This window comes from Mirounga leonina, unplaced genomic scaffold (genome assembly GCF_011800145.1).
Source record: "Mirounga leonina isolate KUSES-001 unplaced genomic scaffold, KU_Mleo_1.0 Mir_173, whole genome shotgun sequence".
NCBI classification, from domain to species: domain Eukaryota; kingdom Metazoa; phylum Chordata; class Mammalia; order Carnivora; family Phocidae; genus Mirounga; species Mirounga leonina.
In genome coordinates, this window is record NW_023270447.1 from 84432903 (window position 1) to 84460262 (window position 27360).

The 27360-nt window shown below is 45.7% G+C and overlaps 1 protein-coding gene across 6 annotated transcripts in view; it reads right to left on the bottom strand.

The window, feature by feature from the left end:
* The window catches only part of PRDM2 (PR/SET domain 2), a 105537-nt gene that overhangs the window by 29000 nt on the left and 49177 nt on the right, over nt 1–27360 (bottom strand). For 4 of the 6 annotated variants that reach the window (XR_004681788.1, XM_035019747.1, XM_035019744.1 and 1 more), the window contains exons 6-7: nt 16049–16159; nt 6205–10594 (exon numbers count right to left, since the gene is read on the bottom strand). Coding sequence is in view for 5 of the 6 variants with exons in the window: in XM_035019747.1 (XP_034875638.1) it covers nt 6205–10594; nt 16049–16159 (4501 nt within the window). In the remaining variant the exon portion in view is untranslated. Of the gene's footprint in view, nt 1–1574; nt 6089–6204; nt 10595–16048; nt 16160–19971; nt 20031–27360 lie in introns of those variants that run through there. The other 2 variants (XM_035019749.1, XM_035019745.1) reach the window with 2 other exon arrangements.

The window sequence follows — 27360 nt, forward strand, 5'->3', positions numbered from 1 at the left end:
CCTGGTGGGGTGGGAGTTACTGGACTTCTTGGGGACTCTTCCACTGAGTCAATGTCCGCGTGCCTGTCACACTCAGGCACTGCTGTCAGCACCCGGGTCCCACGGAGCCAGACCTGGCCCTGCCCCTTCAGTCCAGCGAGATAGTCTGTGAGTAACCAATCCCCAGTAAAAAAGACCTCCTCCTGGAAGGAAAACTCAGAGACTATCTAGCCCATTCCCTGCTAACCAGATTGGGAACGAAGATCCAGAAAGTAAAAGAACTTGCCCAAGGTGAAGCCACCCACAGCAGGGACACAGAGGGCACCCATCAGATGCCTGTTCACTGGCACGTGGAGGGATGGATGAATGGCTAGCACCTGGGCCACGATGGAAACCCACTTCTCCTTCCCAGCCCAGTGCTCAAGCTCACAAGGCACAAGGCCCAACTCGTCAACAGGGCACTGGGTGAGTTGAGCAGAACATTTAAAACAAGGCATTCTGAAAGCCGTTCTGAAGCTCCATCAAGCCCTCAACCTCCTCCACGCCTGCCTCCTCCCCTGGGTTTCTGTAACAGCAGAGTACCATAAGGACCATACGCCAGAGACGGGACAGGACCATCTGGCCAAGGGAGGCTGATCACACCTTCAGCTTCACCACTGTGCCCTCAGGTGCAGTAACACGCAGAGAAAGGAAGAAAGTACGAGAACAGCAAGTGCTGCAGTGGAAGACATTATGAAACTGCTTGTATTCGATCGTTTTTAATTAAAACACACACACACACACACACACACAGCAATTCCATATAAGCTTAATACAAACGTTACAACTGGTTTCATTCTTCCGGGAATTCTTAAAAAGAACGAACCCCAAAGTGAACTGTTAACAAGCACAGAGGAAGCCGAGACCCCACACATGAAGTTCTTTATTTCCCTCTTAGCAAAGTAAGTTCACAAGGTACTTCTCGGCACCACTGTCCCGATTGCATGTCTACCCTCTCGTTGGGATATAAGCAGTGTAACCCACATTCGGTGAATGCCAAATAGGAACGAGCGAAGAGAGGTCTGGGTGGACTCTACGTGCCGCACTTCCTACCAAGGGCGGCCCCCGACCGCTCCCGCGGCCCCTTCCTCTTCCTCCCGAGGATGTACAAAAGCAATCCTTTCACAAGGGTTTAGAAAGTGTTTTTATTGGTTACAATTATATAAAACGTATCACTTGAATTCCCTCTAGTTATTAAGTGCTTGCTAGCAATAGCATAAAAACACTTCTTAGACATCTGACAAGCTCCGATGATTTCTTTCATACCAGAAGGGGAAGAAGAGCAAAGGGCACACCTGTCTGTAATGAACCCCCCTCCCTCTCTCTCTCTCTCAAAGCTACATTGGTTAAAATCAACGGACAACCCCTTTTGTATGTCAAATTGTAAATTTTAATGTTTTCATTAGAATAGTCTTTTATATCACTCTCCAACAAGAAAGAATAAAATAACTAACAGCAAACTTCAATACAAAAACACTCTCCAGATTAACAACTCCAACAAAAATGTAAAATGTAAATCACATATAATACAATTGAAGTGTCCAAAACAATTTAAATAATTTTAAATATTTTATTTTTAAACTGCTACAAATGCTTTGTACAAAATTTCAACATAAAAGTCCCCATAACAGAAATGTAACAAAATGGGAATGGTCGCGAAAGGGTTAAAGTGGCACAAATTCACCAAACAAGCATCAAACTACACATTTTCAGAGGTAGATTACTTTTAAAGTTGAGAACAAAAAACAACATGAATAAAAGCCATTTTCCACCAACTCAGTCAACAATTAAGGGGAAGGCATAGAACGCACAGAGAAACAACACTTACACATCCACTCAGGACGAGGCCAATTTGTGGATTTTTTGCTCTCTTTTAGAGACGGAAGTGTAAAACCTGGCATGTAAATTCATTTATACTTACATGTAGACATACATCTGTAGAGGCCTGGGGTGCATCCTGGCTGCGTATATATTGCTACATAGTCTCCAATAATATAATAGTTATAAATTAGTGCCAGATAATCATCTGAGAGGATAATGTCCATCTGGATATATGAACATGACACTGGAAGAAGCATTTAAAAAAAAAAAATCCATATCCAATCCGGTTTCCTCTCCATTATGCTGGCAATCTGCTTGTGATATATATTTAAAAAAACAAAACAAAACAAAACAAAAAAACAGAAAAAGAACAAACAAGCTGAGAGAAGCTAAATGCCTCTCTGTATATAACTCATTTAAAAGAAAGGCATCAAGAGCTGGTGTGTGACCAAAGCATTTTAGAATGAGTGCATCAGAATTTGTTGTCCCTGAAATCTACAGAGTACTACTCATAAACCAGAACTTGCTCTGCAAGGTTAAGTTCCAATCATTCCTTTCTCTCCTGTGTGCCAAGACCCAGGGCTGCGCTCAGATCTGAGCCCCCAGCGCCGTGGCGACATGCCCTCCTCCTTGTACCCCGATTGTCTGGGAGCCCAGTGCATGCGCTGGGCTCTGGCAAAGCAACGGAGACCCGACCCTAACCGGGGCAGCAAGAAGCCTGCCGACAGTCAGTCGTGTGTGAGGATTTTTGAGTCAGCTTCAACTGGTCTTGCAAGCGTGGTAGATCTCGTATCCTTGGCCGTAGTGCTTATCCTAAGTTGAGCATGCAATATCTTTATTTAGTCAATTAAGGTTTGCTTTGTCTGGGGGGCTTTTCTACATACAAGAAGCTCCTAGAAAACAAGGAAACTGAAGATGAATGGCAACATCACCTGACATGACCTGACTGTGTTAACGGAACGGTATGTAGACTGTTCAACAAATGTCGTTATGAACAACAACAGAAGGACTCTGAAGGTGCACAGGAACTTGGGTATCCTACTCGAGAGAGGCTGGGAAGGACCACGAGCAGGTCTCTTTGGAGTGGTCTATGGCAGAGACAGGTATGTGAAAACTTAGCATCACGGTGGCCAACAGGAAAACATGGTCCGGTATATCTCATGTTGCTCCATCTTTAAGTGTTTAACGGGAACACAGTATTTTGTTAAGCTGCTCTAAAAGAAGCATTGAAGAATGTAAGGACACCTTGAAATTTACAAAGACCAAAAGACGGCTATCTCTTTCCTGGTCTTTCCTCCCTCTTACAGCAGGTGGAAATGAGCCCTCAGCAAGAGATCTAACTCCAGTCCCACAACATGCAGGTGGGCTCTGGCCACTGACCGTGTGAGGTGAGCCCAACAAAGGGTAGGGTCCACTGGGTTGACAGCTGTCCCGGGACAATCTGAAGATGGGCGGTATGCCCGGTGTCCTCTGCTGCCCTGTCCTAAGAGGAGGATTTGGAACACGGGTCTTTTTTACACCCCGACTGGCACAATGTCTCGTGCTCCAGGAAATGACCAACTGGCAAATTCTGCCGAGCCCTCAGCATTCAATGGGAAACTCCGACTTCATTCACATGGCTTGAGAAACTGTGGAATCCTCAACTGGCATTCAAATGTTAAAATGTCTGAGTGCTGGGGACTAGCTCTGAATCACAGTCTGTCAGGCTGAGACACACAGGAAAAGGATGTGCGGCCAGTTCGGTGTAAGTCCGTGAATACGCAATGGGCTAAGTAAAGCAAAATCACTGAAAAAACAAAGGCAAAGCAACTCCTCCTAAACATGCGCCATGAAATCAGCCCCGAATAAAATTTACAAGCAGAAATATACTGAGAAGGGATGAAGACTACACCTAAAACAATTCCTTTCCAGTGTAACACACCCAACATGGAGGGAGGATGAGGCCGGCTTTCTAAGAGCCCTGGGCTGGACAGTGATGACCACCCCCCCACCCACCTTCCGGAGGCCGGAGCTTAGGAATCCCAGTTTTATAGCAAATGCACGACAAGGTGCTAAGAAGACCACACCAAACTCTTGGAAGAAATGCCCACTCTTCTGTCCAGATAATTAAACTATGATGTCCTACGGAACGTGTTGTTTTTTTCACTTGCCAAAAATACTTCACGAATTTGTGGTCACCTCTAAGCAGCGCCCCCCTCCCCAAGTGTAGGACACACGTCCTTCATTCAGCTGTGCCCACAGTACACAGTGCCAGAGACTCCTGCCACCGGGGAGGGGACGCCTGCTGCCGCCATCTACCCGTTAGAAACAATGGCAGTGTTTTCTTATCAGACTCTTCAGTGTTTGCTTTTAGGCCAAATGCATTCCAGCAATGGAACCCTCTGTTAACTACCAAATAAAGCAAAATAATTAAGATTAACTGGAGCAAAGAAGAGAGACACAATTTTATTAGGCACTTTGGTCCTTTGCAGTTTTCAGGGTTCGTCAAAAAGCACTGGATGAGTAAGAGGCCAAGTGAATGAACTTCATACATGTATAGTTACTCAAGAGAGTTTATCTTTATATTACTTTAATTTTTCATAACCTCACCCTTGAATCGTATAAATGGGATCCAGTACAAAATAAGGGATTCTTTCAGATAACACTGCAGACAAAAAGGGATGCACACAGTACATTCTAAAGCATCAACCACCCGGGAGATGTTTCTTAGTACAGTCAGTGAAAATAATGGCATTTTCTGGTTCTTTAACCTTGAAAAGGACTCGGTTCAAGAACATCCTGTTGTTGTGGAACTTCCAGAACACAGACGGGGTACAAACAGGTACACAGTTAAACTGCCACAGGCAGGCAGCTTGAACAGCTGATACATAGGTGTGCATTTTCACCAGGGCTAAGCTCCAAGATGCTATATTAATGCATATGCCATGGCCAGAGACCAGATGCTGAATTGGAACTACCGTGACGGATTATTTAGTTCACTCACGAAAGTCGCTTCTTAAAAATGCGACCCTTCGTTCCTACGGTAAATCATTCCAATCAGCCTTGGCCAATGACCCTTCTCTACATCTTTCTTTAGCCACGACTTAAGGCACACCAGCACCAAGAACTCCACTCATCAACTGTGCAGTGATAACAGCACCTGAGTCCTCGTGACCTCTCCAAAATGGCAGTCACTCCCCAGAACTCATTCTAATGGTTTGCCTGAAACACCAAAGAGTTTTCAGACACTGAAAGTTACAGCCAAGAAAGCCTAGAGCCGAGCAGCTCATCACTCTGAAAGGACAAGATTTTAAAGTATTTTGCAGAAATTCTATCTGATGTTGACTATTTCACACAGGATTCACCTGGAGGCATTATCCAGGCAACAGGGATTCCGAGAACGCAACGTCAATTCGGGTTACTTGAGTTAACTTGGAAAATCTGAAAAGTCAGTATGACATATTTAACTGTCGCCCTGTGTTTTCAATGTGCCGCTGAGAACAGTTCTTAATACAGGGAGGACACAGAACAGAACAGTGAGATCACCTCCAACCTAAGATGAAGTCTTCCGCCATTGCTGGGGGAACAAAGGCGCTGCTGACACATGGGGCCGACCTGCCCTGGGCTGCCACACCTGTCCGAGGGGCCTGCCAGACTCTGCCCCCACTGCAAGGCTCTCAGCGCTCCCTCCTCTCCTTTCTTCAGAATCTGGCCTGTTTCTTATCCTCTGTCTGGAGCCAGGAGTGGGTTGGTTGGGGGGAGCGGGCGGGGGGTGTGTGTGGAATAAGGCATCTCAAGAGAGAGTCCGGTGCTGGGTGTTGGTTTTAACCAGTGAGGCAATTTTTTCAAATTACAACCCAAGAAAGCATGAACAATAAAAGCATGCTCAATACGGTAACTATGCTCCGGGCACAGAAATATTAAACAAGCCGGCAACGTGGTTTCAACGGACTTCGGTGAAGTTCCAACCGTAACCAGGAGCAATGGTCTATGATCCGGAAATAATACAACGTGACACTGAGATATCACCCAAGATATGAAGGAAGTGTGAGAGAATTTCACCTTTTCATAATGGGGTACTTTGGGGAGCTCTGTCATGGTTTTAAGTTCAATTCACAACCGGCCCTAATAAAGAAACGGTACCACTCGGTGAGTCCTAGGTCTGACACAAAAGCTGGGAATTCAGGTCTGAGGCAGCCAAAGCCGCGACCCTTCTTCGTGCCTCCAACTGAACCAACAGCTACTTCCTTTAAATGCTTATGTGAAAATTCTACAGGAAAAAAGGAAAAAACAGCCATTGGGCAAGAATATGGTGTTCTTCCAACCGTCTTTCCCCCCCGCGCTCGTCAGCTCGGACTTCCTCTGGCCCTGGAAGACTCGGCTTACCTGAAGTCCTTCAGCTCCTGCTTGCCACCGCCGTCCTCCCTCCTGCCGTCCCCCGGGTCGGCAGCGGCCGCCAGCTGGAGGCTCCGGGTGACCGGCCCCCCGCTCCGTTCTCGAGACTTTACATTGAACCGGTCTGTTCTTTTCTTACTGGCCAAAGCGGCTTTGCTCTGCAGGACGGCCTTGCTCTTCTGCACCCGCACGTGCAGGCCCCGGGGCGTCTTGCTGGCGAGCTGGGCAGAATGGTTCTTGGCCACCGCTTTGGGCTTTTTCCCCTCGACGTGAGTTATTCTCGCCATTCTCATTGGGCTCGAGTTCCTTAAGGAGGAGCTTGGCTTTTTGGCCTTGACCGCAGCCGCGAATTTGACGTTCTGCTTGGACCGGAAGGACGAGGAGGGCAGCGGCACGGGAGCGGGGCCCGAGCTGCGCGCTCTGGTCTTGCCCAGAGGAGCCTGCATGCTCTGCATCTTGATCTCCGCGTCCGCCGTGCGCCGCCGGTGGCCGCTGCTGTTTTTGTCGCTCCCTGCAGGGGAAGCGTGCCCGCCTTTCTTGGAGGAGTGGGCGTTTTTTCTGGCAGGAGAGCGCGGCTTTTTGGGACAGCTGAAGGCGGCGTGCTTGTTGAGGCTCCCGACGTACGTGAACTCCCGGCGGCAGTGCGGGCAGACGTGTGAGGCCGGCTCACAGGCGGCGTTCAAGTCGGCCTTCTGCTTCGCAGATTTGTTCTTCTGAAGGATTGCTTTCTGGACAAGCTGGTTTTTTTTCTTCAGCGCGCTTAGTTTGAGCTTGTTCGAGGACATCTTGCTGAGCTCGACGCTAAAGTTCAGTCTTTTGGGCTGTCCCATCCGTCTGAAGGCGTTCTTCCCGGAGTTCTCTAGAACCACCACACCGTTTTTGGGCTGTACGGTCTGTTTCAAGGGGACTGGGTTTTTCTTAGGGGTATACCTCTTCTTGTCACTGGCAGAAGCACACGCCAGGATGTGTTTGTGTAACTCCGGCATGTTGTCAACACCCTTCCCGCACTTTGTGCAGCGAATGGCAGTGGTGAACGTCTGTGGGATATTGTGTGTCGTGAAATTTGTGGCCGTCACGCCGATGCCCATGGGGTTTCGGTGATGGTACTGAAATGGGGGCGGTTTAAAGCTCGGGTAATGCTGATTGAGGCCCAGTCGGACATCTGGGTCTTTCGTCTTTATGCCAGAAGCCATTATTTTTATGGTTGTGTAAAGCTCTTCGGAGGAGTCATTTAGCTCTTCTTCTTCTTTCGACGCTTCTAAAGGATCTTCTGGCAAACTCTGTATATGCTCTCTATGGGCCTTGCTGGGATCGGTGAAGTTCTGGGGCCTCAGGGTGCCACTTTCAAACTCATGGTGGGTGCACACCTTGTCTGGGTGGAGATCTCGCTGGTGCTGCTGCAGATTGCACAAGAAAGCAAATTCCTTTTTACAAACTGAACACACAAAGATATTCCCAACTCCATGAAGCAAAAAGCGATGTTCTGACAGATCAGTTTTAGCCTTAAAGAGCTGCACACAAAATTCACATTTGAAGGGCCATTCTTCAGCATGGACAGATAAATGTTTGGTTAGATCTTTAATGGAAAGAAAAGGTGATTCACAGACATTGCAGACGAAGTTTTTGTTGAATGTTTCCTGAACAATCTCCTGTTCAACTGCAGACTGGAGTTCTTCCCTGGGTTTCAGATCATCATTCTCTAGTTCCTCCTGCTTGAAAGTTATCATGGGCAGAGAAGCTTCCAGATTATCCCCAGAGGAAACAACAGAGGAGACTGCTGAGAGCGGTGGCGGCGAGGGGGAAGAGGAGGAAGACGGAGAGGAGAAGGAAGAAGACGAGGAAGACGACGAGGAAGAAGACGAGGAAAGGGTCGGGGGTCCGGGCGAAGCAGCAGACGTGAGCGGCTCCACGGAAGGGATGGGAGACGGTGACGGAGACACCGTAGGGGAGAGAATGGGAAGCGGGGACTGCACGGTGGCATTCGAGAGCGGAGAGGGACACAGACAGGGAGATGCCTCGGAAGAGGGGACCGGAAGAGGGACAGTAGGAAGGAGTGGAGGCGGTGGTGTGGCAACAGTCAACACGGGAGGACAGGCTGGGGGGGAAGAGGGGTGTGTTGGGATCAAGAGAGGAGGCAACTGCCCAGAAGAAAGGGAAGAGGTCTGTAGGGCAGGCGAGGAAGGAGAGACATCGGGTGGGGACTCAGACACAGGGGCCGATGAACTGGAGTCTGGGCCAAGGCCAGCGTCCGGCTGGGGGTCCAGGGACTGACAAGGACTCGGGCTCCGGGTCACATCTGCAGTGCTCTCTACAGGTAAGTCGAGGCCATTGTACTCATTGAGAAGAACCTTCTGCAGCATGCAGGTAGTTGGTTTCTTTTTCTTTATAGCACTGCAGGCTGGCTGCACCAGATGGTTTTCTTTGAACTCCCTGCCTTCAGAGTCACTACAAGGCTTCTTATGCACACTGAGATCTAATACAGATTCCCACTGGACCGGAGTCTTGCCTGTGCCCTCAGCCTTCTGTTTGACACCGCTGGATAAATCCAGTGGCTGCTGGTTGCACACATTGCTAAAAGTAGAACTGGCCGCCCACTCCTTAGATACTTTATATTCGTCAAAGCATGGCGGGCTCACGGCTTCTCTCTCCTCTCTCCCAGATAAACTCCACGCGGGTGAGTTGCTGTGACTTTCTAATTTGGGCTTTTTGGAACCTAGAACTCCATCAGTCCACGCTGCTTTGCCTTCGCTTTGCTTTCCAAAGTCTCGAAGGGCAGGACTGTGTTGTGGGGAACTGGGAGGAGAACTGGTCCGCCGCTTAAACCGACTCGAGGTCACGGGGAGCATGGACGCGGGAGCGGACACACAAACGGGCCCTAACTTCGGTATTTCGGTCGCTGAAATGCCTGCAGGAGGAGTTAGCTTGTCCTGGGTCTGAAGGAGTTGTTTGAGCTTCGATGACAAGTACACACTTTTTTCTTTGTGGAAAGACACTGCCTCTGACGTGGATATGCTGAGAGGCAGTAAGGAACACGAGGGCACCGAGGGCTCAGGCTCCGTCTCCGCTTTGATTTTAGGTAGCGCAGGAGGACTCGCGGTTCTCCGTTTCTTGGACTCGCTGTTCGTGCCGCTGGAAGGCTCTTTAGGAAGATCATCTGCTATGGCGGCCTGCGTGGTCTTTACGTTTTGGGTGATCTCCACCGTAACTGGAGTAAGCAGACAATTGATCCCATACAAGTCGGCCGAGCTGGACTCCATCTCGATGACGTCACAGTTACTCGTGCTGCTGCTGGTCTGAATTTTGCCATCAATATAGAACTTTAGGTTTTCCGAGATGTTGCTGGAGATATCCATGATGTACACGTCCTCTGCCTCCCCGTCCTCCTCTGGCTCCGTGCTGGGCACGTAGACACTCTGGGCGGGCGGGGCCTGCTCCGCGGGTGGGCGTGGCTCCTCCAGGAGGCCCCCTTTCCGCCGCACGCCCTTGGGGAGCAGATGGCGCTCGTGCACTCTACGCTGATGCCGTCTCATATTCGTATGCGTTCCAAACACCTTCTTACAGTACTTGCACGGATGCAGCTCTTTAACGTCCCCGTTCTCCTCTACAACAGAAGAACTGACCGCTTCCAGGGGGGCCTTCTCTGAATGCGAGAGCAGAGAGTCCTGCCCGAGGCCGGAGGGCGGCGAGCCATGCGCAGCGGCGGCGGCGGCGCGGTCTCCGGGGGCTCTGCCGTCTGCCGGGTCGACGGGCGGCTGCAGCGCGGGCCCAGGCTTGCGCTTCAGCCCCGCCTCGTGGCGCCGCTCGTGCCGCCTCCTGTTGATCTGCGTGCCGAATGCCTTCCCGCAGTACTTGCACTTGAAAGCATGATTGACTGTGGACATGTGGATGTGCGTGTGGCGCTCGAGCCCCTGCTTGGTCGTGAACTTCCTCTCACAGTGCTGACACGGGAACAGAAACGTCTCAAAGATGTCGCCATTGGCCTCTTCTTTCATTTTGGGAGTTCTGCAAACAGGTGGAACCTCCGGAGAGCCTGCAAGCGTTTCTTTTGACACATGTTTTGGTTCTTCTAGTAAATCTTCCGGCTTCTCATCACATCGGATTTCTGGCTCTTTCACAGAACTTTCATTTGGCATGTCAGCTTCTTCCTCCCCATCTTCCTCCAGCTCGTCCTCTTCCTCCAGCTCGTCCTCTTCCTCCTCTTCCTCCACATCATTCACCTCACAGTTCGTGGCTGCTGGCCTCTCGTCTGGTTCCGTGCGGGGCTCACAGGCGGCAGGGGGGACGACAAGCTCCGGAGGCACATCCTGACTGACCGCCTCCTGAAGAACGGCCGTCTGCTCCACTGCAGAGGCTGACGCCTTCTCGTCCTCTTCTTTGGGACCTAGAAAGCACAGGGAAGCAGAAGCACAGGCTTGAGGACAAAATCTAGCCACTTTATGATCAATTCTTACTATGCAAGCCATTTCTCTTATCACCGAAGATACATGTGGGAGAGTGTGACCAGCAATAAAAAGCTCTACCTTCCCATTTATGAAACTATATTGAATAGGAATCCATTTTGTTCACTTACTCAACAAATATTTACAGAGCGCCTGCTACACACCAGGCCATACACCGTGCGATGAGGATACGTACGTGAACAAAGTGTGGCCACATGGACCTTCGAATCTCTTCTGTGTTCAGTTCACACACATATAAATACAATTGTGTTGACAGAAATTGTAGCACTTAAAACTGTGCTGGAGGGGCGCCCAGGTGGCTCAGTCAGTTAAGCATCTGCCTTAGGCTCAGGTCAGGATCCCAGAGTCCTGGGATCGAGCCCCACGCTGGGCTCCCTGCTTGTCCCTCTCCCTCTGCCCCTCGCCATGCTTGTTCTCTCTCTTGCATTCTCTCTCTCAAATAAATAAACAAAACCTTAAAAAAAAAAAAAAAACACCTGTGTTGGATATTGACACAATCCTGGATTCGGGACTGGATTCGGATCCAGTATCCAGTAATACTGGATATATCAGGAGTCTTGTTGTGAATTCTATTCCTTATGATTCCAAACTGAAACTAGAAAACTGTTAGTCACATTACCAGGTTAGGTTCTTCGTAGGCTGTCTTGAATAGAATGATTCTTTCCCTCCTTCCTGGCCAAAACTATGTATTTAGAAGCTAGGACATTTTCCAAGCCTAATCAAATTATTAAGAACTCAGGAGCTGTGGAGAAAAAGGAACCCTCAAACCCTCATGCACTGTTGGTGGGAATGCAAACTGGTGCCTCAAAAAAAAAAATCAAAAATAGAACTACCGTAAGATCCAGTAATCACACTACTGGGTATTTACCCCCCCAAAAATACAAAAACACTAATTCAAAAGGATACATGCACCCCTATGCTTACTGCAGCATTATTTACAACAGCTAATCTCTGGAAGCAGCCCAAGCGTCCATCGATAGTTGAATGGATAAAGAATACGTGGTATATAAACACACACACATACACAAGAATATTATTCGGCCATAAAAAAGAATGAAATCTTACCATTTGCAACAACAACATGGATGGAGCTAGAGTATAATGCTAAGCAAAGTAAGTCAGTCAGAGAAAGACAAACATCATATGATCTCACTCACGTGTGGGGCTTAAAAAACGAAACAAATGAGCAAAGGGGAAAAAAGAGAAAAAAAGACAAACCAAGAAACAGACTCTTAACTACAGAGAACAAACTGGTGGTTACCAGAGGTGGGGGGGGGGATGGGTGAAACAGGTGATGGGGATTAAGAGTACACTTACCATCATGAGCAGAGTAACGTACAGAACTACTGAAACACTACATTGTACACTGGAAACCAATATAACTCTGTATATTAACTATACTGGAATTAAAATAAAAACTTAATAGAAAGAAAAAAGAACTCAGGAGCATCTGAAGAAGGAAATAAAGACCCGAAGTGACTTCTGAGTCTCTATACCCAGAAGAAACCCACCTGAGCCCAACCTGAGGTAGATGGCAGACAGGTGGTCAGGAAGGGGCTCACTAGTAAGATGACAGTGGTGCAGAGGCCTAAAGAAAATGAGTCCTACAAGTATCTGGGGGAGGGAAGCCCACCAGACAGAGGAAACAGCAGATGCATGAGCTGAGTCAACATGTTAGATGTGTTCAAAAAAACAGCAAGAAGTCAGAAAGGCTGGGGTGCGGAGGGACTGACAAAAGGAAAACTCTAGGTGGACAAGGATGGAGGCAGGGAGAGGTGCTGGTAAGTGGTCAGACACTGGATATATTTTGAAGATAAAAGGCTGACAAGATTGCTGACCGGCTGTGGTGGGCAGGAGAGGGAGGGAGAGGGAGGAGTCAAGGAGGATTCCACAGCAACTGTAGTAATACTATCTACTGAAAGACTGAGGGAAAAGTAGGTCTGAGCTCCCCCGCCCCCGGCCCCCCGCCGGTGAGTGTGTGTGCTGAGGGGAAATCAAGAGTTGCTTTGGGACACACACACCCCTGGGTAAAGACATTAAGTCATCTGTTTTACAGGACTCCAGTTCAACAGAGGCTGAGCCCCGACTCTACAAGTCCTCAAACCGAAGTGGCATTTGGAGCCCAGGACTGCAGGAGGCCACCTGGAGAACGAATGCAGACAGAAAAGAGGCGGGAAGACGGTCCCCCGATGACTCCAGGACTTACAGGTCAGAAGAACGGCCAGTGAGGTTACCTGGAGAGCCAAGAAGAGCAAAGAAAGTTCCAAAAGGAGGGAGCGATCAGCTGTGTCCGGAACTACGAATGGGTTGGCTAAGAGGAGGACAGAGGGCTAAGCATCCACTTTATCAAGGTGGAGGTGTGGTGGTGGTGACAACAGTTCTAGCAGAGCAGTGGGGACAAATGCCTAATGGAGTTCCTAAGAAAAGGGACAGAGCAGGGAGACAGGGAGGCTAGAAGTGACGCTATCAAGGAAAGCGAGAAGTGGAGAAGCGGCTGGAAAGAATCACAGGGACAGCACCCTTGCTCTAAGACAGGCACTATCACAAGCCCATTTAGTGCTCACAGGGATGGTCCATGGCGCTGCTTTCTCTACAGTACCACCTGAGTCCCTGCTGAATTAGGCCCCTTTTAAGAAAATGAAACCTGCATTCAGAAAGGCTCTGTAAAGGAAGCAGAGCTCCTCGGACTTCTGGCTCTTCATTCACTGGGCCAATATTTACTATATGGCAGTACTACGTGAACAGGACTGTCAAGACCCTTATCCTGGCAGAGCTTCACTTTAACGGGGGCCACGTACCAGAAAGCAGCAACAAGACTGTCCTGAATTAATGACCATGCTTTGGGGAAGTACGGGTTGCTACCGAAGAATGCGGGAGAAACTCCTAATAATGACTTTGTTCATCAGGGAAGGAAGGACTGAGCAGACTGAACCTGAAGGTCAAGGACAGAAAAGTTTCGAAAAGCAAGCAGGAGGAATCAAAACATGTATCACACTAGAAATTAGTCTGGACTTACCTGGGGGCAGTGGGGCTCCATTAAGGTATTTTAAAGCAGGAGAGTGCCGTTTGGGAGATTTGGCTGCAATGTGGCTTACGGGATTGGGAGGAGGACAATCCTGAAGGCAGGAATTCTAAGGCTGGGGTATTAGAAGGGAGAGGGTGGGGCCCACACTAAGAGATGGAAATGGAAGGAAGCAATGGACACACAAAAGAGTGGCCAGACTGTCAAGAGAAGAGACCTGTCAACAGACCCAGGGACCACCTGGATGTGGGGAGGACGGGCTAAAAAGGCCAACCATTCCCAGCTCTGCAAACACCAGGTATTCGTGGAAAGCTCACCTGCTCAGTCCCAGCCCCCTGGCCTTACTTTTACCTGTCTGTCCACTACCTCTCCCCCAACAGACCAGCCTTCTCCTTCTCTCCCCTAAGACAAACTTCATTAATCCCACGAGTTCTCCACAGACTGGGACACCAGTCATTTGATGGTGGTAGAAGCTAACTCCCTTTCCAAATACATTTTCAACAAAGACCCAGCTTGCTAAAAAAGTCAAAATGAGACAACAGAAAATGAAAAGAACATCTCTAAGGCTTAGAAATTTTAGAGTCTATTTTTAGCCAAAATCTGTGGCTTCTGTTACTGTGGGGGAAAAAAAATTTTTCTTTCCCTGTGATTGGTAAACAATCCCAGACTTAAAACTGTCCAAAGTAATAGGGAACAAAACACTCAGAGCTCTATTAATTAACTAGTAAGGTCCATACCAACGTGTATCCACACACTCAATGAGGTCTGTTGAGTTTTAAAAATAAAGGAAGGTTTGGGGAACACAAGGAAGAGTCTGGACTGTTTTGCTCAGGACACAGACCACTTGCTGAGGACAATGCCGAACACTCAGGAAAAGTTGACAACTAGCCTGTAAGGAACCAATCACACTTTGATCAGCTACTCCACAAACAGATAAATATTAGGTACTTTTCTTCCTAGGACCTAATATTGTATCAGGAATAAATAACCTGACTTCAATTACTGAAGGGGAGAGACAGGGCTGTTAGATTTTCTTCTTTAATTCTGCCACTAAAGGCACTGAGATTCTTCAGTATTTGTGCTGTTGTTCAAACAGAAGTCTTAATCAGCAAATCTGGTATCAGCACACAGAACTTAGTTTTATAAGGCTCTAGGAAATCAACCTGTCTGTTCTTGATTCACAAAATGCCACAGGAAATTATAATCCTTTATGAACGTCATCACTGCAAACAGTGCTAATAAAGTGGTTTATAAAAGGCATCCAAATACTCTGGGGTTTCTCTTCAGATCACATCAATCTTTCGCCCTTTATAAAAGGCATCCAAAATATTGTTGGTTTTTTTTTTTTTTCTCTACAAATGTTTCTTGAAAGAGTCACAAGCCTATATTTTGAAATCTGCCTGTTTAGGTCACTACAAATAATTCTTAGAAAGCTCCAGTCTCTGCAAGTATTTGCCACATAACGAATTAATACATGCCTCCCTCGTTTCTATTATCAATGGTCTCAATATGGTCGTTCAACTACAAGGAGCACAAAGCAATCTGCCTTTCTGATGAACTTTCAATCCATGCCTCTCTCTGAATTCTCATATCATGGAGGGCCTAGAATATCAAGCCTTAGAAGGGATGATAAAGAAGAAAATGTGGAGTGGAGAAACACGAGGAAATAAAATAGAAATTTAATTTCTAACAAAATACAAGGGGCACGATCCCAGGGTTCTAAGATCCAGCCCCACGGTGGGTTCCCTGCTCAGCGGGGAGTCTGCTTCTCCCTCTGCCCCTGCTCGTGCTCCCTCTCTCTAATAAATAAAATCTTAAAAAAAAAAAAAAAGAACTCTTCACTCTGCACACTATGATATAAAATCATAGGTGTTTGATGTTTCAATTAACTGAAGTGCAAAACATAACAATGTTAAGTTTATAAATCATAAGTATATAGCTAGATAAAACATTTACAGAGTAAATACACTGCTGTACCCCCCACACTGCTCAGTGATGGACTAGTGCCAGTGTCCGAGAAGCCTTCTCAAGTCCCTACCAGTCTGACTTCTATCACCAGAGATTTGTTTTGATGGTTCTGAACTTTATAAAGTATTTATAAATATAATCACATAGTATGTTTCATTTCATTTTAACCAGGGAATAGTTCTGTTTTTAACAAAGAACGTCTTTAATAGTATTTTTAAGGGGAGGTGAGATGTGGAAGGCTCAGTTCACCACATATAAATTCAGGTAGCCATTTGCTGTTAACCCTATCCAGTTTTTGGGTGAAGCCTCAAAAGGGCATCCCAAGGAGATTTACAGTAACTGGTGATACATACCCAAATCATACAAGTCCAACTTACAAGCTTACCTTCCGCAGAATCTCTCATATTTGCAGAAGCAGAATCTGGCTCGCTAGTCTTCAGCTGTAGGTCTTCGGTTTTGTTTGCTTTGTTTTTACTTTCCTGGGATTTTTTCTTCCCTAAAACACAACATGTATTTATTTACTTACTCACTATTACCCTGAATTCTTGAAAAAGACAATTACTAATCCAATGACAGCAAACTGTAGATTTCTAGGCAATTATCCTATCAGTTAAGAAAGGAACAGACAATGAATAAGAATACTTTTAAGTCATGTTAGAGAAAAAAAAGAAACCGATAAACCCTGTATTCTTGGGCATTAGTTCCCCTATCAAACTAACAGCTCATCTATTCTAGAAAAGTTAAAAATACTGATGTCAGAGGAAAATGAGAGAGACAACTAACACCGAGTTTCAATACCACACAAGTAATAAGGACTGGCAAAGTCTGATTGTTTGTAAGAAGCACACTGGGGAAAAAAAGACGGTATAACTTGGGTCCCTTTTAGTTAAGACACGCTTATCCACAACTGTCAAAGCAAAACACCAGAAGCAGGCTCCGCTGAATCGCAAAGGATGCATATGCGCAGTGGCTCAAATACCAAATGCAGAGTAATTACGAATACTTCACTATCAAGCCAGCATGACTTCTGAGGGTCCCCAGGGACTCGACTCCAGGTCCAGTACAATTCAGGATTTCATTAACAACTGGAAGAATGGAATTCAGGAAACACTAACTGCATTCCAACCAATCCCACAGTTTAGAAGGTAAGACTAAAATGCAATGCATTTCTGACAAGCTGGAACAATGAGCTCAGGTCACCAAGATATTCAATATGGATAAGCCATTCTCTAGAAAAGTACTAATACTGAAGGTTTGGAAGCTGAGTCTCTTTGGGATTTAACCAGAATTTGTGGCCCTTCTTTTCTATGTACTAATACTGAAGGTTTGGAAGCTGAGTCTCTTTGGGATTTAACCAGAATTTGTGGCCCTTCTTTTCTATTTTTTTTTAAATTCCAAGTTTCTTTTTCCTGGTAGCTCTTGTTCAGTTTTCAGACTCAGAGCAGGTTCCCTCCTCAACCTCCCCGAACACTTCTTTCTTCTCCTCCTGCAATGCTCTCCCCAGCACACCTCACAGAGCGGTCCTTTCTCTTTCAGAACAAGCCTCTTGACAAACAAGAAACCACTCAGTGCTCCTGGAAAACGGTATTCTCTGTAACAGAGCACCACTACTGAGGAACATCAGTAACGAAAATAGAGACAACACATGAAAATGAGGTGCGACACACACAAGTAACATTGAGAAGTTCATCACAGTTAAAAATGGAAACATCGATTATCATATGAAGCAAATACTAATCCTAAAAAAAGCACCACCAGATTTTGGCAAATAATTAAAGAGATGAAACAAGGGAGGAAAAGTACAAAATACTCAATAATCGGCCATTTGTCAGTCTTAGGCAAATTCTAAAATACTATTTTAAATTCCTAAGTCTTCAGTCCGTGGGGGGGAAAAAAAAAAAAAAGATGCTTTGACGCTTTCTGCCATGATGTTAAGAGTTCGCTCAAATAACTTCCCAATAACATGTCCATCCCTCATTTCCAAAGGCATCTAAAATGGAACTCAGGACCCAAGCAGGCACTTCACTGGAACCACATGCTGGTAAGAAGAGAAGCCAAGAGCCTGCAGGTGGAAGCATTATAAACCAATCCCCTCTGTAAAGGGCAAGGACACGGAAACACCTTTTCACAGTGGAAGCAGTAACCTTCTCTTGCAATTCCTTCTCCCTTTGTCAACTGAAGGGCACTAAACCTAAATCTGATGATGACAAGGTTCTTGAGGAATCCAGCTATGCTTCAGGACGTCTGGATTCCATCTACTTCCAGCCAGTTCTCTTATCCTCACGACGACAGATGCCCTTCCCTCTGTGTGATGCCCAGTCCCTACCCAATCACTGGTGTAGCAGGAATGATTACAGGCAGCTAACAGAATTGCCCTAACGCTGCAGCCCATGTCTGCTGAGGACCGTGTAAGGACTCCTGGGCTCCAGGATGCTTAATTCAAAAGTTATATCCAGGGAAGTTTTTCCCTGGATCACAAACACAAAAATGTTGTAAGACATTATGTACCAACCACCTCATGTACCCCAAACAGCCCAAGGAATGACCCTTTCTCACCCCTTACTTCCTACTCTGTAGAGGTCTGAGCTTTGGAAATAAGTAAAAATGGAGGCATAGTGGACACTTGGCCTGTTACGCATAAATCTTACATACATTAAAACAAGTCACACTGAGAAATTTAACAGAAAAACAGATGTCAATTTATTGTAATACAATCCCTTACAAAAGCAATTCAAAGATTTTCTGCAGCCTCTCAAGTGCTATACAAAGCTGGTTAGCAGGTCATACAAAAAATTGGCCATATATATAAACAGAGTATTAAATAAGTGAAGTTCCTAGATATATATTACAATGAAACAGCACAACTTTAATAATACCATTCACTAATACATATTCAGACTGAAATCACACAACTATCTACTTAGGCAAAAGTACTACTTTAAGTTTTATTCCCGGCCTAAAAGAATATTAAAACACCTAGCTGGGGCGCCTGGGTGGCTCAGTTGGTTGGGCGACTGCCTTCAGCTCAGGTCATGGTCCCAGGGTCCTGGGATTGATCCCCGCATCTGGTTCCCTGCTCAGCAGGAAGCCTGCTTCTCCCTCCCCCACTCCCCCTGCTTGTGTTCCCTCTCTCGCTGTGTCTCTCTGTCAAATAAATAAATAAATAAAATCTTTAAAAAAAAAACAAAACACCTAGCTGATACTGAGTGTCAGTGTCTACTTTTGGCCTCTCTAAACCGAATCGGTGAGAAGTGCACAACCCCCTCCCCCCCACCTCCAGGTGCCCTCTTTAAAAAAACAAGACCAGGAAACCTTGATTCCCTATGAAGAGAAACCACTTGAAGTAGGGACACGTGCATCCTACTGAGAGGCCCACAGGCTGCCCAGGCGTCCCACAAATGATTTCCTCTGTCGTGGGCCTGACCGATGCGCTGGAGGACGTTTAGCAGCATCCCTGACCTCCACCCACTAAATGCCAGTAGCACCTCCACTTTTAACTGTGATAAGCCAAAGTCTCCAGACACGGCCGAATGTCCAGGGTGGGGATGAGAGGCCTCCCCAGGTTAAGAACCACTGGGCTGAACCAATACAATACAGGTCAGGAAAGATATAATGGGGCTCTGCAGTCTATATATTTAAGAATTTTAAAAGTTTTTGAATCCCACTAATAAGCCACTTGTAAAAATTAAAGAACAATTAAATGTATTCCCAAGTAACTTTGGTGAACACTAACAGACCTAGTTTATCGTGGAAATGAGTCTATCATGAATCTAATTATCATTCATTCATGAGACTGAGATTACCAGACACATGAAATGATCCTCACAATCTTAATCAGAACCATCTAACACTGGAGTTACTTTCCATTAGGACCGTAGACTAGAGATAAAGGGGCTATGGAAACCACCTGTCCTACCTGCTATTTTGAGAGAAAAATGAAGGCCACGGCCCCAGCAGGACTCATAATCAGTCTACGAGAGAACAGAAATTAGGGCCCGGGTGTCCCGACTCACACTTAGGCATGACTGGTGTCACTCACAAAGCCAAATACTGCGGTAACAGAGTAACAGGCGGGGGAACCTGCTACAATTCTGTAAGTAAATTTCTTTTCCTGATACTTGGTTTCTGTTCTATTTGTAATCAAACTAAGAGAGAAGACAAAAACAAGCCTATAACCAAAACAACCTCTAAGGACTCTTACAAAGGGGCGTGGGGACTTGTTCGCGTCTGAGAGGCAGGAGGGGCCTCGGGAATGGGTCCGGCCAGCAGAGCCCGCTGGGAGCCTGGTAAGTACACGTGTGCACTTACCATCAGGTGCCTGAAGGGTCCTACATAGAAGCTACTGCCAGCTGCGTGCTCCACTTGGTCTAAACAAGAAAGATACAGGAATGAAACACAAGGAAAGTGAAATGGAAACGCCAACAAAGAACACAATGGAAGACAGGACAAACTTCATGTATATAAGGAAAAGAAGTACACACACAGTTATGAAGAAAACTGAATGAAATAAACAGAAGGAAAAGAGCAGTTACCTACTGCATCAAGGTTCTCACACACAAAAATAAAAATTAAAAAAATTAATCTTTAACTGTGTTCTCAGCCGCTGACAGGAGGACCCGCTCGGTATACTTACTCTCAGGCCCGTGCCATGCCCGCGCCGCAAAACAGATGCTCTTACCACTTTCTGCCGAAGACCCCGACGTCCCCATCCACGCCTCTCATCTTACAGATACCCAAGGACCAGAGACGTGAAGTCATCTGCCCAAGGTCACGCAACTAAATTAGCTCTAGAGCCAGAATGAACCCACAAGGATGATGATGCTAAAGGTGTTCTTGCTACTACATTTCTTAAGACCAGTAATAACACAGTAAAAATACCATATTCTGTACAAAGCAATTTCTGTTTTTAAAAGATTTTATTTATGAGAGAGAGCGCATGCGCATGAGCAGGGAAGGAGTGGAGGGAGAGGGAGAGAATCCCAAGCGGACTCCCTGCTGAGCGTGGGGCCCCACTCAAGGCTCAATCCCACAACCCTGAGATCATGACCTGAGCCAAAACCAACAGTCAGAAACTCAAGAGACTGAGCCACCCAGGCGCCCTTACAAAACACTTTCTATGCGTTGTCTCACTTGGTTTCAAGGGCAAATGAAAGAAAAGTGGTAGAGATGTCCACTGCATTTATAGGAAAGGAACAAGAATCAAATTAGAGTGCAAATTTTTTTTTACCATTTCAATGTTATCTGATGCCAGAAACACTTATCAGTCAACGCTAATCAGTCAATTGAGACACAGAACCTCAATCTAAGCAAATATGATTCACCATTAAATAGTACCAATAAAACTGGGTTTTCTAGTGAAATAGCTACCATTATAGAGAAGTCCAACAGTCATAACGGCTACTCTTTATAGATAATGTCTAGCATTTATACCTCTGGTGCCTGGGATGCAAGCTGCAAAATCAAAATTGCCTGAAGCATCACATAAATAAGTTAACCTAGGTCTAGACTGTGTTCTACTATCTACTAAAACTGGTCAAACACTAGCAAATTCTACAGAATAATGTTTCACTTAAAAATGTGCAGGCTTCAGAGAAAACACAAAATTCTAGAAGGCATGCTCAAGTTACATTAAAAATTCATCACAACAGTGAAGGCTCCCGCATTTCGTGATTTAAGTGAATTAAATTTAGAACCCTATGTAACTCTACGTGCGCTGCCTCCTCACTGAGCTACCCAACTCCTAGGTATAAAAATCAGAATTCAGTACTGGCGCACAGAAGCAGGTCTACCTGATCTTTGCGTAGGGATTTCACCACCTTACTCAGATACACAGTTGATTCCACACCAGGTGAGACCCCATCTCTAAGCTCTTACCATGAAAGGTCATCAAGAACATGAGCTGCCCTGAACAGGAGCCTCCACAGACTCCCCCGAAGGAACCCCTGAAGGACCCCCCGGAAGGACTTCCCCCGCAAAGGACGGGCTGTGCCTGCCCCCTCCAGTGCCTCGCCTCTCGCTGAGCCCTTCATCTTGGCAACTGCGCCTCTGTCCACTGCGCCTCCATCTACTCCCCTTCCAATGGAGCACCACTTTGCAAGGTTACCTCTGATCTCATGACTATGAAACCCCACATTTCTTTAGGCTTCACTTGCCCCAGGTTTTCCCTCCATGTCTGACAGTTTCATAGGTCTGACATTCATTCCTAAGATTCCTCTCCCCAGCCTTGTGACACCACCATCTACCATCTCCTCCTTTTGTGACCATTCTTTCACAGGATCTTCCTCTCCTCCCTGCCCTCAGCTGAGAGGGTCCCTCATAGGAAATCTGAAGACTGGGGGCTTTCGTACAAGGTTGAAGAAAGGCTAAGCCAAGGGCACACATCTTAAGAGAACAGAACAGACATGGGACACGGGAATAATGGGCTATGTTAAAAGGGAAGAGAGAAAAACCTAGGATTTGAAGCAGAAAGAGCCTCAAAGGTGGTCTTATCTGCTCCCCAAACTCCACAAACACGCCTCTTGAAGCTTTATCTCATTATAGGAGTTGTCTAAAATCTCACAGCAAGTTGGTAGCAAAACTGGGACTTTTATTCCCATCCAATTCACTCTTCTGTCCACTGTGTTCTAGAGGCCTTGCTGTGAGTGACCCTTTCTGGGCCCTAATTCTTTCACCCTTAAAAGAGATAATCAACGGTGCCATCTGCATTGCAGGCAAGTTTGAGAAATTTATCATAAAAACATAAAGTCAATAACAGAGCTTTTCAAATTTGTGAAAGGCAAGGACAGCAGGCTGGCACGGCCCTGACAGCAGCTCTCAGAACACCAGCTTCGGAGGCAAGTCCGAGTTCACAGGCAAGGTGAAAGGCTTGGCTGGGAGAAAAGCACAAAGTTCAGGGGCGCCTGGCTGGCTCAGTCGGTAGGGCACATGACTCTCATCTCAGGGTTGTGAGTTCAAGCCCCACGCTGGGTGTGAAGCCGACTTAAAAAAATAAAAAAATAAATTAAAAAATGTTAAAAAGCATAAAGTTCTTGTTAAATGACTTCTTCATAGGATTAAAAGACACGCGCACGCACAATCTCTAACAGACCAGGCAGTGAGAAAGGGGCATCGGTGGATGACAGTCAAGTCGTGGGCTGAAAGCATGATGACCGAGATGTTCTGTGGGAGCTGGTAAAGGGAGCAGAGTCAGACCTCCAGCAGTTTTCTATCTGGGGGTGGTTAACATTCTGCACTTGGTGCTGATGGAGGAAAAGAAGCTGGAAACATATATGAAAATAAGTTTTCCACAAGGAATTAACAGTCCATTTCAAAAATTTTAATGTATGCTTAGAAAAGAAAACCGGAAGATAATGACTTGGTAAAGTCAGCAGAAGTCACAGTCAGGGAGAGCGGGAACTGGGCAGCAGGACCGAGGTGAGAGCAGAGCCTCCAAAACCATGGCCAGAAAGGCTCCAGCAAAGGTCAGCCCAGCTGCACACGGGACGGGGTGTGTCCATCAGATGGCCAGAGTGGCCGTTACGGTGCCCAAGGTGACACTGGGGGAAGACGAGCCACTCAGAGTCTAGCCCCGCCTCTCCACAGTGTTTGGGAGAGAACATTCGGAAGCAGCAAGAGGCCGTGCAGCAACTGGTTTTCATGAAAGTAATATGCTATATATTTCCTATACATTTATTTTATACTTAACTTGAAAATGTACCTGACAGTAAAAAAAATTCTGTTAAGCAGTTTGGGCATAATTTCAACCCTTTTCTGTAGTCAGACTAGCCAAGAGAGCCGTCTGTAATCCTGGAGACAAATTATAAAAATAAAACCTCTCTGGTTTTAAGTTGCTCATAGTATTAAAACAGGACTCTAGGCTTTGCTTCCAACAGAAACAATGGAAAAGTTCTGGATTTTTCAGAGCCGTAGATCCCAGTGTAAATTCCTGGGATGCTTGCGTCGCACGCGGGGGGGGGGGGGGGGGATGCGGCAGTGCACAGCCTTTGCCCCTGTGGAGGGTCTGGCCCACAACTCTTCCACATGCCAAGCTCAGGGGAGGAACAGCAAGGATCACATCTGAAGGGAGCTTTTAATTTCTCTAAAAAAGGCTTTTAGTGGCTTTGACTGGATAATTCCAAATACCAGAGAAGGCTCCCCAAATAAACTTTAATAAATTCAAATCGAGAAAGCACTACATTTCCTTATACTCTTTGGAACCTCAAAGTCTTGTGGCATGAGCAAAATGATTTTAGAGACTAACTAAATACCTCTGAAACTTGAACAAGCTGCCAGCCTGTCTACTTTATAATTATTTTAATTTCTAGGATTCTTCTCAGGGATCTTCAGTAGCTTTTCTCTTACAGGGGAAAAAATGTATCTAAAGTCTGAAAATCTTGCATATAAAACGTGAGTTGGCAACTACATTAACTCCAGTTTAAGAGTCAGTCCTCCGAGGCCAAACAAACAGGGACTGGGAGCTGAGTAGGGAGGGGTGTGTGGCCGGCGCCTGGCAACCCCCTGAAACAGAACACACGGCCACACCCTTGAGAATTGGTTATCCTCAGCTGAAAGTAAAGTCATTTATGATAAATTTTACGATACTATATCCTGATGAATGAACTGTGAAATTCAGATTAAAAATACTTTCAGGAAATGAAATCTAGATATAAATCTGAGAGAAGACACCATTACAACACTTAAAATCATTATCTACATTTGTTTACAGAAATGCTCAGAGGAACAGTGGTCAAGCCATATCACTAAGGAAGTTATGATACCTGTTTATGTGTTCATTTTTTCTCATTTTTCTAGATGAACATTTGGCTACAGTATGGAAAAAAAACTAATGAATACATTATTTTTGAAAGAAATGCCTAACAAAGGCAAAATTAATGAGGCAACTGAAAATGGCCACTATTGGTTGAGATTAACATATGCAATTTTATAACAGTACAATTTGGAAAACGTCTCAATGTGGTCTACTTTGCCTACACAGCAGGAAGTACTGAGGTGCTTCTCTTCTCCCTATCTCCTACTTGTACACCTAGTCTGAGTGTCCAGAAAAAAACATCAAAATTCACAACAGACACACATTTAAAGGGGGTGTAAAATAGTCAGAAGAGACATTACTGAACAGCCGACACTGCTCAAGCATTCAAATTACCACTGCTAACCTTTTCTGTTCGGCAGGTCGTCTTCAACTTGTTTCCCTGTGCGTCATGTGACTTCCAACAAAAAGTTAATATCCCTCCTCCTTTTGAGTAGCCACACACCTTGTATTCTTTTTCTTGTTTCACTGCTCTTGGTTATTGTATCCCTCATTATTTAAATCAAAAATCTAATTTAAATAACCATGCTGAGTGCCTCCCAGGCATAAGCGAAGGGTCAACGTGTTGGCAGTCAACCATGATCATCATGACAGTATTGTTTCCTGGCTTTTCTTCTGCTTCTCCTAAAAATGTGAAATTAATAGGCCATGTTCTGATAGAGGCTTAAGAAACAGAGGTTATAAAAATAAAACAATCTACAGAGATACTAAACTACTCATCACTTGGATCTACCATGGGACACTTTTATTCCAGTATAATTTTTAAGACTATTAATACATCACTACTGCTAAGCAATCTCATTCTCTTCTTCCAAGACCTCAACCGTCTTCTGGACTCCTCCACACCTGCAGACGTGCCTCTATCAGAACTTACGAACGCTCCACCAGGGAAGGGCCTGGACCTCTGGGGGCTTATGCATGCACACAGACCAGCACAAATTTGCCCACTCTGCTAACTCAAAATGCTGTCTTTCAGATTCAAGTAGAGAAGGAACTAAAATGTATTCTCCTCATAAAGTAATTATTTTTTAAGTCACCACTTACATTTAAATTCAAGATTTTTTAAGATCTGCACCTAAGAACAAAATCATACTAACTAGCCTATTTGACAATACATCTCACACTCAGGTGTACTAGCCTCTATCACACTACTGTTCAAATTTAGCTCAAGCTCAATTCTTGCAAGATAAGAATTTGTCCCTCTAAATACTTTGTAAAGTTTCTGGAACCATGGTGAAACAGAAGTATTTTGATTTTTCTTGGATGCTTAATATCTACAAGACACTTTGTTAAAAGCTATAGGGAATGAATATATGTATACACACACACACACACACACACATTTAGAGATAATATATATAAGACCACAAAGATGCCTGCCCCAAAGGAACTTAAAACTGAAGTTACGTCCAACTTTGTGAAAAGTTAAGTCCCTTTGCAGAAAGGCCCTACCTAATGTCAACAAGAAGCAAATGTTGAATGGAAAAGATGTTCAAGAGAATCTGAATCTCATTAAAAATAAAAATGAGGGAGGGGAAAGGAGGGAGGAAGAAAGCAGGAAGAGGGAAGGCCAAGGAGATGGGGAGAGGGAGGGAAGGGACACAGAGAGACAGGGGAGGGGATGAAGTAAATCTCCATCCAGCCAGGTAGAGCAAGGACACATGCACAGCTGGGGCCCTCCTGAGGCATGGAAGCCATGGAACCCCAAGCACTGACACGGCAGCCTTTCAGAAACACCAAATCTTCTCAGTGCTGGTCTCCCAGGATTAAGCCACATTCTCCCGAGTTGATGCTTCTCTCTTTCGTCAACATAGGGATAAAATAACGCCCCCCCAAGGAACAAAGAAACCTGGGAGCAAGGGCTCACCAAGGACTAGAATTTTCAACAGTTGCTTCCTAGGCCAGTGCCCAAGGCTGGAGAAGGGTTTCCCTCTCACTCCACTCATTTCACCTGCTCCCAAAAGGTTCCTGTGACCCCAAAGTCATACATCTTTCCTGCAAAGACCTGACCCCAACTTAAATGAGATTCTGTCCCTCCCCGGTGTGTTGGGGTGGTACTCGGAATAAAACGGGTTCTCGAAAGGCACAAACCCACAAAAACTGAAATCCACAAAACTGAAACTATACCGTGCAGCCTTGGGCCATGATCTGATTAAGGAGAAATGATCCTGGTTAAGGCAGACAGGAACAAGCTATAATACACACTAGTGACAACTACCGGATACTGTCATCAGGAGGAGTGCGTCAGATAATGCACAAAAAGAACTCTGCACAGTGCCTGACACAGACGGAATCAATGGAATCAATTGTAAGGATTACCCACAGTAGATTCTACAAAACAAATTACAGAAACCCCACACCTACAAGTCTCAATTGTCAGCATATGTTCCTTCTTATAAAGACAATGACATTCTGCTTCCACTAACAATTCCGAATTCATCCATTTGTTTTGTTCATTTGTTCTCCAGTGATTCACACGATCCCACCCAGGTATCACTATGGAAATGTACAAGTCCAATGAGGACAGAAGTTTAACTGAGTGCTTCACTCACTCACTAATGCACCCATCAATATACAGTAGTAATGCTCTAACAGAAGCTGTGAGTACATTTCAGTGTTTTTTAATCTGTAACCTACCGATTTTATTGCTTCTAACCAACTGTCTAAACATTAACAGTTCACTCAATGGTTCTTAATCTTTTGGGAAAGAAACCTTAGACACCCTTTGAAAATCAGGCAACACCTAAGGTCCCTCTCCCCCGGTAGTCACAAAGAGACATAACCACACTTGGAGGCTCATGGACCTCTGTGTCATCACGGAGTCCAGCTCTAAGTTCATGCAAACATACATATTGAGGGGTACACCTGTATGACCCCCAAAAAGACTCCAC